Source organism: Branchiostoma belcheri, unplaced genomic scaffold, assembly GCF_001625305.1.
Source record: "Branchiostoma belcheri isolate BF01 breed outbred unplaced genomic scaffold, Haploidv18h27 scaffold23, whole genome shotgun sequence".
Taxonomy (NCBI): Eukaryota; Metazoa; Chordata; class Leptocardii; order Amphioxiformes; family Branchiostomatidae; genus Branchiostoma; species Branchiostoma belcheri.
Genome location: NW_017803824.1, coordinates 2,141,703 through 2,155,439, shown reverse-complemented (window position 1 = coordinate 2,155,439; position 13,737 = coordinate 2,141,703). Strand labels below are relative to the sequence as shown.

The 13,737-nt window shown below is 39.8% G+C and overlaps 2 protein-coding genes across 2 annotated transcripts; one reads left to right on the top strand and one right to left on the bottom strand.

Annotated features, from left to right (window-relative positions):
• Positions 1 to 74: 74 nt before the first annotated feature.
• LOC109470665 (39S ribosomal protein L28, mitochondrial-like) lies at positions 75 to 3,424 on the top strand. The gene is given in 10 exon segments (XM_019769693.1): positions 75 to 258; positions 553 to 620; positions 922 to 1,033; positions 1,036 to 1,045; positions 1,414 to 1,543; positions 1,744 to 1,885; positions 2,143 to 2,292; positions 2,565 to 2,691; positions 2,936 to 3,029; positions 3,185 to 3,424. Coding segments are annotated over 10 exon segments (945 nt in total). The 5' UTR covers positions 75 to 219; the 3' UTR covers positions 3,258 to 3,424.
• A 117-nt stretch (positions 3,425 to 3,541) lies between these two features.
• LOC109470615 (protein phosphatase methylesterase 1-like) lies at positions 3,542 to 9,921 on the bottom strand. The gene is made up of 15 exons (XM_019769626.1): positions 9,824 to 9,921; positions 9,265 to 9,364; positions 8,952 to 9,044; positions 8,656 to 8,713; positions 8,305 to 8,356; positions 7,723 to 7,791; positions 7,366 to 7,451; positions 6,948 to 7,038; positions 6,631 to 6,696; positions 6,158 to 6,323; positions 5,531 to 5,591; positions 5,306 to 5,371; positions 5,040 to 5,149; positions 4,802 to 4,869; positions 3,542 to 4,605 (listed from the first exon to the last, which is right to left on the bottom strand). The coding sequence occupies exons 1-15, from the start codon at positions 9,901 to 9,903 to the stop codon at positions 4,587 to 4,589; spliced, it is 1,185 nt and encodes a 394-aa protein (XP_019625185.1). The 5' UTR covers positions 9,904 to 9,921; the 3' UTR covers positions 3,542 to 4,586.
• Between the last annotated feature and the right edge of the window lie 3,816 nt (positions 9,922 to 13,737).

Here is a 13,737-nt window from a genome sequence, read left to right as displayed (position 1 = left end):
GCGCTAAAAAGTGAAAATTAAACCCCCATTACTGAGTGAAACATTCTAGTGTAAGTCTCACAAGATCACGCGAGAAAGTCCGAGGAGGGGTCACCAAAGGTCACTGATGAAAAAGAAATGTGATCGTGGATTTCTGTGAAATTTCTGTCGTTTTGTGCTCCCAACATTTCCCTTTAACGAATTTATTCACGTAAAACTGTAGTCGAAGATACTGTTAAGATGACGCGAGGCAGTAGAATATTTGTTTCACCTCCCTCGGTAAGTATTTCCTTGTGTACGATGAACCCTACAAATCATGTACCCCCCTCCCCATAACAGTGCGGTAACATGTGCATGCCACTTTATTGTTTTTTCTCAAGAAAAAATAAGGACGTGTGAACTATGTCAATGGTTTCTTGCTTAGGTAGAGCTTTCCGTTGTCTCTGTCTACTGGGGTGAGGGTGACAGTAACGTTAACGTCATAAATTATGTAAGTATAAAATTTCTATGCATTAGTATACTTGGCATAATTTTTACTGTCATAATTCTCTTCACCTTCTCTCCCATGTTCAGATCCTGGGGCTGAAGCATTATTTCCGTTACTGGAAGTGGTTCAACAGGGATGAAAGAAAATCATACAGGTGGGTCTACAGTCATCATGCAAAAAGTCTGTTTCAACAACAAAGCACTGTATACGAATGATCGCTATTGTCGTTTCACGCAAATCATTTAAAGACATATGCAACTATTGGTAGGCAAAATCAACCAAGCATCACCCGCAGTTTGTCTACCATGATGTCATATGGTTAGCATCTTATATGTTTGTGTAGGTTATATATTGATATACATGTAAATAATTATAATAAACCTTTTAGAAAAGTAATTAAAGAAGAAAAGCTTTAATTGCACAGCTAATGAGTTTAATCCCAAACTTTTCCACAGATACACCCCAGCCATGATTAGCAGACTACCTAAACATTACCTGGACAGTCTGGACCCCAAACAACCAACACCCGTCCACTACAAGGCAGAACGAGGGGAAGTGGAAAATACATACCCAAAACTGGTTAATTAGGTCTTGTTTTTGTCATTTAGAGAAGAATCCAATTACCTTCATCATCGATCATCTATCCTTGTCAGAAAGTACCAACAAGTCTCCATTCCTGATAGGAAAATTTAGTCTGGAATACTCTTTTCAATCTATACTTCTACATCTATGCAGCACTGGACAAAGCCCCTTGCAGGGTGTAACATCCAGGAAGATAGGTGATAGTGGTGCAAAAACTAAAAGTGAAGTCTTATCTAGCAAAAACACAAAATAAGAGTGTGGTGCAGATAAGAATAGCAATCAACCATTAGGAGATTCAACTGTACCAGTTAACTGTCAGTTTAATAATTGGAATCTGTATATAAAATATTTTTTTGCCCATCCAGGAGAGAGACAGAAGGTACAGAACATCCCCCTGCCCTTCTACCCCACCAGGCAGTATGACACAGGTTTATGGGGAGGGGAAGGCTTGATCGAGGGCTTTCGCAGGAGGAACAATGACAAGATGAAACCCAGGCAAGACCAATCCATTTGTTCCAACCTCACTACATTTTACTCCTTCAAAAAAAAGAAGTTATGATTGGCTTTTATGACAATTACAAGTAGTTAGAATAGCATTGACTGTAAAAGAAAATTTGACATTTTTCTCATGCCATGAGATTGTGTTTAATATTCAGTTCTATCAATCTATGGCCTTTGTTCTTGTTGTTTGACAGGGTGAAGCACATGTGGCGTCCACAGCTGATTGAGCGGCAGTTGTACAGTGAAATTCTGGACAAGACAATAACTACAACTGTCACAGCAAGAACGTTAAATCTCATTGATGAGGCCTACGGGTTTGACTACTATATCCTTAAGGTATAATCCTTCATTAAGAAATCCATTGTGTAATATGTTATGTTTTACTCTGCATATTAGAATTGCAAGAAGTGGGACATTTTAACTGATTTGCACTGAAGTCATGAATGATATCTGCACAATACATTATAACATAGATTTATCATTAAATCTTTGAAGTTATTTTAGCTCAGAAATGTCAAGTTTCTCCACCTATCAATGGAAAATTTGATGTTTTGATGCACCAAAAAAAAAATTTGTTTGAATTTTCCTACCAGACTCCTCAAGAAGACCTGAACTCCCAGCTGGGCATGGATCTGAAGAGAGCCATGCTGATCAAGCTGGCCAGGAAAGACACAGACCTCTACCCAACTGATCCAGAGAAAAGGGACAGGATATACAACAAGTACAAGGACTATGTTATACCTGTGAGTGTCTCATTGCCACAGATTAAACCTGAAGTGTGATCAGTAAATAAGATCCACATGTATATGCATGTATGTGCTTTCTCTGTTGTGAGAAACCAAACCTTGCTTTTTGGATACAGATCACATTGAGCAAAGCAGCAGAGGTTACTTAAGTGTTCCACAGAATGTCTGGACTTTTGTGTCAGCTGTTACCAGCTGAGTCTGCCTGCACTGACACAAGTAATGACTTGTATCAGTGCCAATAAATACAAATGCCGTATCTGTACATGTAGGAAGAGGAGGCTGAGTGGGTGGGCCTCCGGCTGAAAATGGCCGTCTTCAAGATGCAGCATGAGGAATACAAACCTCCCGTACCCCTGATGGAGAAGTACAGGAGACAACTTATTGCAGACCTCAAAGGTACCTGGTTATTATGTAGACGTATACAAATGTAATACTAGTAGAAAACTGCTTTTGAAGTTTGTATAGATATATGGTCATAGCTATGGTATATTTGTACAATTTAGATGTCCATGATCATACACCTATGACTATATGTAACGTTATGACTTCATTGTTGTTTCTGAAGGATTGGGGTTTATGAAACAGCTAGAAGACATTGTACAATTTTGGTTATGTTGTGTTTTACCTGTACCCCACTCAGACCGATCAATAAGAGAAAAGGTTGGCCAGGAACCTGCAGTGTTCATGCCTGGGGCAGGGGGCCCTCAACAACTGGAGACCAAACAGGAGGAAGGGTAAGAAGACCATCTATTACAAACTTAACATTGTTCTGACTTAAACCAGTTTGATCAAAAAATGTACATGTATGAGGGGGCATACAGGAAATATATCTGTCTTCCCTACATTTTCCAATCATTGTTATTCAAATGCTTGATCTTTTTTATTTCAGGTCTTGGTCTTCTTGGTTAAAACCTTCAAAATCGAAAGGAGAAGAGTCACCAGAGAAGACTGGAGATAGATAGATAGATAGATATTACCTGTGAGCTTGCATCATGTTATCAATTTGTAAACTACATAGACACAAGCACCGGCTTCAAGACTAGAAGTGTCAGCTAATGGATGTGGTAAATCTTTTTCTAAACTTTACCAATCTAAAATCAACAAGAATTAAAACACCCATCAGACTGTAGTGTCTTTTGTTTTTATTCATGTTACCAATATGATAGCATATTGTTTGTTGGGACATTTACTAGTACCTTCATCATGTAATCTTAAGTCACACATTCACAATCTTTAAGCACTCTTCAGTTACAGAGATATCCCTAGTTAAACATTACTACTGGTATATAGCCCTTGTGTTTGATATCATCTACTCTACATCTGTACATTTCGAGACTCTTACCTATTCTGGTATATAGAAGACTATCTTCCTATTACTCTGTGCCATTTCATGGCTCTCAAACAGTAACACATAATACAAACAACGTAAACAGTGTGGCACACAAATGGCTAAACAAGCAGCATAAATCATTATGAGGTACATGTAACTCTCCATACACTAAATCTAAACAATATTGTTTTGGGATATACAAAGAAGGATTGTAAGAGGTCTGTGTAAAATGCTGGTGCAAGGTTTATTATTTAATAGGCCTTCATTTTCTTATTCAGTGTTTCTCAAGCATCCTGTGATTGTGCTTTTATCTAAGCTATTTTTTTTACTAGAACACTTACCTCACCACAATCCTTTCCAATCTATCCCAAAACTTACTGGTACAAATTTCCATAGTCTCTGTACATGTAAGTACTACCAGTACCACATATTTTGCTATTTTCTGAGGAGCAACAGATATCAATCTGAGGTTTATGATACATGCATAACATAGACATTTAATATTCAGACATCAATAGTGGTGACTCGCCTCTACATTGGTACTTTGATGACAAGTTACAGCATTGGAAATTTTGGACCTTAAATAAAGAGCTGCCTCTTTGTAGACCTGGGCAATGAAATATCACTTTTCTGTTTCATAGAACTCAAATATGAGTTAACAACGAGAACACTAGTAAGTAGGAAGCATTTTCCAACATAAAATTCATCTCTCAGTAAAGACACTGTCACTTAAAGGTTGGAAGAATCAGTCAAGTACATGTAACATTCAGTGCTGCAGCACATAGTTTGTATCCAAGATAGCCTTACACATTACACACTTAGTACCTATGAGAAGCTTGTGTTAAGACTACATGCTCTAGGCACTTGGTTAAGACTTCTAAGTGCAATACTACCTGCCTTTTAAAGTACATGTATGGTTGGTACAGGAGATCTTATTTAGACCTTGGCTTGTCTTGAAATGTCAGCAGGAAGGAAACGGTCTGGAAAAAACACACTTGGGTTAAGAAGACAGTAATTAATGATTTCACTTTCATAGTGGCTCCTCATAAATAACTTTCTATGAACTGAAACAATCAAGTACTTTGGCTCTATCAACTGATCGAAGGTGTGAAAACCAGTGACGAGTTGACCTTTACACTGGTTTTATATCGTAAATGTCAAAAGAGGTTTTCTCACCTTTTAAAATCTGCTGTTGCCTCTGCAAACCTATGTCTGACCATGAAGGTGGCCAGGGCTTCTGCTACCTGCAAAAAAATGTACCAAGAAAAAAACAGGTTCATTTTGGAAGGCATATACATGTTAGCAAACACAGTCATAATGAGTCAGAAGAAGACATAAGGGACTATGATGCTTTAAATTTGTGATATTCACAACACATCACATGTTCACACTTAGGACCACAGTAGTGTGTTACCTTGTCAGGGGCATCTTCATGTACAGCATGTCCACACTGGGGTAGAACCTGCATCTGGAACTTTCCTTGCATCTGACCAATGGTGAGATCTTTATCCAGACGATCAACTCCTGTTATGTTGTGTTGTGTAATATAACATTGTCATTAACATGTTAGGTAATGAATAATCAAAGCAACATGGATGACAAACAAGTAGAACAGTCTAGCAATGATCTTTCTTGGTTTTTACAACACAAAAAAATATATTTAGTGATTTCTGTACTCACCTGCAAGTAGCAGCATCTTTGGGACATTACAGGACAGGAAGAGTTGCGACATCCCCGCAAACCAACCTAGGGAGGAACAACATTTAAAAATCAAAGGCTATGCATAATTTTCATGCTCCCATGGTATATGCTCAACCACGTACATTTTGTGTTGGCAATAACAAACATCAGTAGCTTGAGGTATCTGAGAGTTATCTATGAAATCTGTGAAAGAAACATACAAACCTTTCCAGTACTTTTCAGTACTGGACAAGTCGATCCTCCATGTGTAAGACCCTGGGGGAGCCTGAAAGGAACAGAGACTACTTTACATAAGCTATTCATTCATAGTCAACAACTGACATACCATTGTTGTGTCTTAAGTGTCAGGACAAAAACTGAACAAAAGACAACTTACAAAGACAGCCCGCTGCCAGGTAGTGAGAAGCACCATTGTGAAGAGACAGAGACACATAACAGGGAAAGGAAAGAACATAATTGAGTGATTACAAATTCTCCTACATGTAAGAAGTAGAATGGAGTACATGTATTTAATCTACCAAAGGTATAACTACTTCCATAAAAAATTGATGTATTTTTTGGTGTGTTTGTCTGTACATGTGTGTGTGTGTATTGTGTGTGTGAGTGTGTGTATTGTGTGTACTACGTGTGTGTGTGTATTTTGTGCGTGTATTGTATGTGTGCATGTGTGTATGTGTGTTTAAGTGTGTGTGTGCGTGCGCGCGCACGTGTGTGTGTGTGTGAGCGTGTGTGTTTGACTGTGGTGTCTGTGTGTGTGTGTGTGTGTGTGCCTGTATGTGTGTGTACGTGCATGCATGCGTGTGTGTGTGTAAAACCAGGTATAACTGACACCTCTGTCATGGAGGGCGGAGGAGAAGCAGGTGGAGGCATGTCCTGGGAGGGGGAGGTGGGCTCCTCCTCCTCTACTATCGCATCAGCACTCAGGCTCACTCCAACGTTGGGTTCACTGGCCAGCTCGCGCTCCAACAGGGATGTGCCTGTCTCCTGGGTGTCTGTCCTGGAAATAGGAGAAGATTAGAGACATTTACCATGTCTTTATCATTGCCATCATTGTAATTATAATATATAGTTGGCATGCTACAGTTAAAATTAAACTTAGAATCAGGTAGCTGGGATGAAATTCAAAGCTATGATTACTATGTTGCATGAACATTGTAAAATGTACTTACACATGTTGATCAAGAATGCAGTTCTTAACATTTGAAATGAAGTTTCAAATCTCAATCTGCTATTTGATACAAAACTACAGAAATAGTGTGTCCTAAACTCTTGGACAAGTCTGGCTCTTGAAAAAATGCACTCACTTTTTCACCTGTCCAACCATGGAGACCTTGGCTGACTCCAGGTTTCTCACTTGTCCACTTCTCACACTAGCATAGGAGACAAAAACATAGTCTGAATATAAAACAGTAAAGCAAAACAACACTGTAAATCCTAACATCTCGGGGAAGAGATATTTTCAATTATAGTTTATTAGCAGTTACAGGTGGTAAAGAATTACATCACTTCTTGTTTCATTCAGCCAGTCTTTCCCTCCTGACATCTGCTTGGTTCTCATTCATAGACATGTACTAATGTAACATTGAGCATTTTAAGGTGCAGGCTGTTAACAACTCCTCACCACCACTCGATGGCAGCCTCCAGAGTAGGGAAAGACTTGGGCCGACCTCTCAGGAAACTCTGCATGCTGTGGAGCGCATCTAGAGCTGTGCCTGGACATGGTGAACATCATGCAAGATAAACAACTGTTATATTCACTCAAAATCATGTTCTTTTATGCCAAATTGGAAAATAGGGAACATTACATAAATTGATACTTTTAGTCTTAGGACCTACCTAGATTTATAACTAGTGTGTACTGTCAGTACACATGTAAGTCTAAAAGATTATTAACTGTGCAGAACAGGATGGTACAGTTCCTTTACAAATCAAATTCGAATCAAATTGAAATACAAAATACATAACTATAACTTACAATAAAGATTTGCTAGTCTGCAGTCGACACTGTGTCAGAAACACACCCTTCTGCCAATACCTACCTTCTACTACATCAATGACAACCATGCCTATGAGGGATGGAACCTTCTCTTGTACAGCTGAATGGATGGCTATTGCACCACCCATACTGGAAACAAAGGAGACAATTTGTCAATGTCATGTAAGGAAAAAACTGTACAGATGTAGACCTCAAACTACTGGCATACCTACTTATCAGATGGTTTTGTCTAGACGTCTGGACTGCTAATGTTTTCCGAATACCCTAAAATATGACAACTATATGGACGAAATGTCTACAACAGAGAACTCCACACAAGTTGATGAAATAATGGTAATGCCAATTGAGAATACACAGCTGTGAAGGTCCCACAACTGAAGAGTGCCAGATGTTGGCTCACCTGTGTCCAACAAGAATGATGGGTGGTGGTTCATCACCGTATAGAGCAGATACCAAGTTTCCAATATCCCTGAAAAAAAAAAAACAATTGTTGTAAATATTGTAAAACATTCCACATGCATGTATACAAGGAAAGGCTATTACTGCACTAGGTAAAAGTTACTAGAGTAACAGTTTGATATAGAAAATGCAGGTAGGAAAATCAGGTACTAAATTATCTGATAGGGATGTGTTTTGGGTACAGTATTACTATTAGTTCCAAAGCATCACAAAATTGGTGGCAGTCTGGGTTGGAAATAAAATGTAAATGAAATAAAACATCTATAAAATGTACAATGTACAAAGTAAACCTGACAAACTGTAGGGTCATTTCCACACAGAATCTCACCTGCTGGGGTAGGAATGTGACAGAATTGTGCCTCCAAGGGAATAATGAATCAGATTAAGTTGATAAGGCTTTGGAAGCTGAAGTGAATTGACTGCCCTGAGGTATAATGTAATACTGAGTCGTCTCCCGTCACATGTTGATTAGATTACACAGCATGGAAGGGAGGCCCACGCACAAATCAATACATGAACTCACTCGGCAAGCTGGTCTGCTGACAAATTTTCTTCCTCTTTTGTCTCAGAATCACCTATAAGGACAAGAAGACTTTAGTACAGAACAATATTAAGTACATGTATACTCCCTAGTTCCCTATAAATGGATATATAATGTACATGTACTTAAAAATTGAGATAAAATCAAGGTTTGAACAAATGGCAAAAGAAACAAATGTACCTGTTTTTTGTTGTTGTTTTTTTAACAATTGCTACGAAGAATCTACTTGTGATTTATATGATGGATCCAATCATTACTAGTATTCCCAATTCAAACCAAGACCTTATGGTCATGGACTTTTGAAAAGAATCTGAATGACAGAATTGATCTTACCATGTCCCCTGAGGTCCACGGCAAGAGTTCTGCAGTTTACAAGTGAGGTCACTATTGTCTGAAACATTGACAATAAAATGTAAAAAGTACAGTGTTATTTAAATGTTCACCTTGACATCCTTTTATAGATTAGGATCAGGAGTCAGTGTTCAAGGGAGCTTACCTAGCCTGGGTGCCGAAAAAATTGGGGTTGCCGCTACAAATCGGATCGCACACAGGCTTCAGCTTACCACCATTCTCTATACCAGTAACTTGTTATGAATATCTATGATCTATGTACATAAACCCATCCTTACCGACAGACAGGCCCAGGACAGTGCACAGTGACCTCCTCCATGCAGAAGCAGCAGCACTGGTCCTTCTGATCCAGCTCGGTAAATCCGGAAAATGTGTGACGTGTCAAGGACATGATGGACTTGCAAGATGTGGAGGAAGGGGTGTGAAGGTGTGAAGTCATTTTGATATCATGAATAGAAATGTTTGGAATAGGAGCAGCTGACAATCCTAGACCTACTAGTTTTTGTTTATAATGGTAACATAATGATTTCTGTATTTGGGTGGTTAACTACAGGTAATACTGTGTCACAAAGTAATGTTGCAGAAGGATATATCTTCACCCACAGTGATGTGGTCTGTTGTTTCGAAGTACTTATCCCAAGATACTGGTGTGTAGTCTCTCCTACGAGCCATCCCAATGTGTCTTCCTCCTCTGTGGTTGGAGAAAAAAATTAAATATAATACTAATAGCAACAAATTGTGATAGTATAGAAAATAAAATAGAATAGCAGCAAATTAATCAAGACACAAAATCATTGATTATCAGGTTGAGATTATAAAATTAATGTGATTGACACAAAACACAACATGTAAACATGTGATAACGTACAAGGATGCATCTGATCTAATTTTAAGTTAATAACCACATTTATAAAATCAATAAAAGCATTTCTGACCAGTCGAAAATTTCAACTGCTGTACTAGTAAGTATGAAAGACATTAGTTTGTACCGGTATAGCATCGCCTGGCAAAGCAGACAGGAGAAAGCACCTCTAAAAAACACGGGTCATGTCTTGCTATGTTTCTTGCTTACAAAACATGTTTGAGCTGTGAAATTTGCACAGAATATAGATCTGACTCTAGTAAATTAGATACGATATCGATCATTTACCTGGCCGCACCTGGACCCATCCCACCCGGCGGTCTAGGTGGGAGTCCTCTCGCCATCACTTTCTTCTGAAGGGACGACATTTTGTTTTGACCATACCATTTACGCTAAGGGGTGTACAGGATGACGAAGAAAATAAAGTGCAGCGGTTCGCCAATAAATCTATATTTAGTAACCACTAATAAATATGTTCAAAACAAATTAATATTTTTGTATCTTATTTCAGCTTAAAATGCTACTTATTCACTCAAACGCTGTGGGTACAAAATTTTCCGTGCGCTATCACTTAGAAAATGTTAAGATCCATTCCCACAATCCTTTGTAAAAAGAATGATGAAAGTGGCGTCATATTTGAAATCGCCCGATGTTGAGTGAAGGAATGTCTAGAGTTCATAGAGGGCACGTCAACATGTTTTGACTGTTTTCTGTTTGAAAAGGAAGACTGTTTAGTGATGATAGAACTTAGAAGGGACTAACTTCGTGTCACACGGTTCACAAATTTGATAGGGACAGGTTTCACTTTGAAGTCGGTTTCAACAATGTCCAGCTCAGGATTCCAAAGGAACAACGGGCGAAGGAACTTTAAGGTTTTCTACAACAAAAAGCGCCCAGAGATAGCACGGAAGTACCCGTTTCTTGGTGCGAAACAGATCCAGAGGAAAGTGGAAGCGCTGTGGAGGAGTCTTGGCCCAGCTGAAAGGGAGGAATTTTGTATTGTTCAGTCCCCGTCTGTTGCTGACAACTTCAGCCAGTCCGCGCAAGCATGGCAAGACGACGAGTCATTCACTCCGAGGTTGTATCCTAACATATAGTTTTACCTTAGTTCTTTCATTTCACAATTCACAGTGATTGTAGATTCAAGCTCTCTGTAGTTTATCGTGTCAGTGAATCTTTAAAAAAATGCTTATACATGTATTTCGTTCAGTTTCAGAACTGTCGAGTTGGAAAGACCATCCGATGGCAGTGACCGTGAAATCGCCAGTACAACAGCTCCAGATGCTGACGTCACCTGGACGTCAGGTGATGAGGAAGAGCAGCAGCATGAAGAGGAAGTGCAGCATAGCGTTACAAACACACCATTGGTCAGGTAACTCCAGTCATTGTCAACACTACTATTATATATACTGCTGGTAGATAGCCTCCATTAGACCTTTCTCGCAGGGTACGGACTAGGGATCGTAGAATTTTGGCAAAAAAGGGAAATAATTGGCCAAGAGAGTGAGTGGAAGGATTAATTTCCCCCTGAAATGTGCAATTATGGCATTAACTGTAACATGATTTTGTATAAAAATGAAAGACAGCTAACTTTCACTGGTTTCACTTGAGAGACAAAGATACTTGAAAGTTCAATTAATACTTGAAAGTTCTGGTGCTGTTTCACTTCAGGACTACAGCATGGGAAAAGAAGCCATACAGACATGTACAGTCTGATGAAAGGTACCTTCCAAAAACAGCTGGAAACAGAAGCCAGTCCTCCACCAGATCCAAAGGTCTGCTGACTCTCCACATGGCCAGGATGCAGATGGTGGCAACAACGTCAAAGGGCATTGGGAAGGGAGAGATCACTAGGTCCAGCAACTCAGAATCAGAAGACATCTTGTGCTCTGAGGATTGGTTTGATGAAGAAACTTTCACAGAACAGCTAACAGAAAATAAGCATAGTCACATTGGCAATGATATTGAGTCTGAACAAAACAGACAAGATAAAAGTTTGTCTGAGGATCCCACAGAGTTTGTCAAGAAAGATGGATATTTCAAAGATGTAGTGGAAGCAGGAGATCAAAAAGATGAATACATCATGGAGACAAATGAAGATACACAATATACTCTCACTGAGGAAACAAGGAGAGCAATCACGCAATACCTCAGTGGTAATGGACTGAATAGTACATTCAACACAAGCAATTCTGAGGACGAAAAAGAGGAGGGAGAAACTAAGATTTTGATAGAGTCAGCTATAGACAGTTTGGAAACTGAACTTGCAGGTGACAATGAAAACATTGGGACAGCTGAAAAGGGGCAGGGCAAAGGTACATCTAGTTATGATAGAATAAGCAGTATTCTGTCAGAGATTATCAATGAAGTTGCTCAGAATGCAGATCCTCACACAGCTACTTATGATGAAGGGGTCAAACATGGGCAGCAGGCTGGAAAAGAGAATATGAAAGGTTATGAATATGATTCAGGTGACAACAGAAGCAAAAGTGACCAAGTCATGGATCATCACGGTATCCCAATAACATCAGATGAGACCAGGGATAGTGGGTCTGAACTGTGGGATAGGATGTTCAGGAGTGGAACACCACTGAAGTCCAGGAGGACATACAGAAGGAAAAGGTCATCTTCTTTTTCGGAAAGTGAAGGTGCATGGGAGGTGGAGACAAGTGTGGAGATGCTGTTGACAGGCCATTCTGATAGGCAACAGAAGAAATACAGAGACATGGATCACACATATGCCATGGTCCACTCTCCCTACTCCACTGGTGATGTAAATACCAGCAGGCCCGAGCAAAGTGCAACACAGGACTCAGCCCCAACTACCAAACAAAGAGAATGTTACAACACTGTAACTGAAGAATTGAGAACAATGAAGGATACAGGAATTGCTGCATCAACCTCTTCATCTGTCATGGGTGGAAAAGAATCAGAAGTCAATGTTGAAGAAGATAAACGATGTATCATAGATGAAGCATTGTCAGGAATGCTCCATGCACATCAAGTCAACCAGTCTACTCCCAGCCATTGGCAACAACAGCCAGCAACATCAAATGTATTGCACCAAATTACACAGGGAGGTAAATGCAGCATGGAACAGCCCACTGGATGCAACCTTCCGGATCCATTGTATCTGAAATCAGCCCCCATGGATATCCCACCTGAAAGTGAGCAGCAGGCCAAGAGAAGGGGAACGCAGAGACCTGCCAAAAACACCATGGCAAGGCTGCTGACAAGAGACTACAACATAACCACCAGGGCTCAGGCAGAAGCGGGGAAAAGAAACACACGGAGCAAGATCTTAGACTACAGAAGGTTAAGTGGAATGAAGGACAAACAGCAAAAGACTCCAAGCAGAAGAAACTGGCAAAGAAGCAGCAGCAAAGACTCCATCCTCTCCTGTGATTCAGGGCCAAGAGTTCCTCCTCCAAGGGGTAAGAAAAGGAAGAGGCATCTATCAACGTCATCCGTTGGGAGTGATTTCTCTACAACCAGCTCTGTGCCTGAGCTACAGGAGGATCACCAATGGGAAGATGTGCCTGCTGAAGAAAGTGAGATTACAAATGATCAAACTAAAGAGGGCATTGACAACTCTGAGACAAGAGCAAATAATGGTGCAGGAGACATTTACATTCAGCAGAATAGAATTACTAGTGCAAGTGTTTCTCCCATCACCTCTGTGCCACCAGTTGATTTTGCTGAACAGATAGATGAGAATTCAATGGGTGTTCAGAACAGCCAAGAAATAAGGGCACCACAGTCAAAGAAGACTGATGATCCAAACAGGCAACATGAAAAGAAGGAGGATGACCCCTGGGACACACACACTGAAGAAACAGAGCAAGATGGTGATTTGAAACCAGAGAATTGTAGCAACTGTGAGGTATGTATAACCCTGAAGACAATTTATCGATGAACTCATGCAAAGCAGAAAAATGGTTGTTTTTTACAGCTCCAAAAGGTAGAAGTTGTTATGAATTTGTAATATTTTACAAGTAGTTTTGCTTAACGTTTTAGGTCTGTAATACCACTACTGATCACTGTCTGGTACCATTGTTTTACAGACTGTTCCTAGTTCATCAGGAGGGTTTCTGTGTGAGATGTTCTCAGATCCTAAGCCCCACACAGCAGCCTGGCTACCTGGATTCAACAGGTGAGAATTGTGTTTGGACAGGCTTATGAATCATTTTCATTCTCCACCT

Bases quoted from the DNA above. Each gene is read 5' to 3' on its own strand.
- LOC109470615 (XM_019769626.1), bottom strand. From the start codon at position 9,903: ATGTCGTCCCTTCAGAAGAAAGTGATGGCGAGAGGACTCCCACCTAGA. The intron at 9,365-9,823 runs GTAAATGATCGA...CTCCAACCACAG, and splicing joins ATGGGTCCAGGTGCGGCCAG to AGGAGGAAGACACATTGGGA. The intron at 5,372-5,530 runs GTTTGTATGTTT...GTTCCTCCCTAG, and splicing joins TACTGAAAAGTACTGGAAAG to GTTGGTTTGCGGGGATGTCG.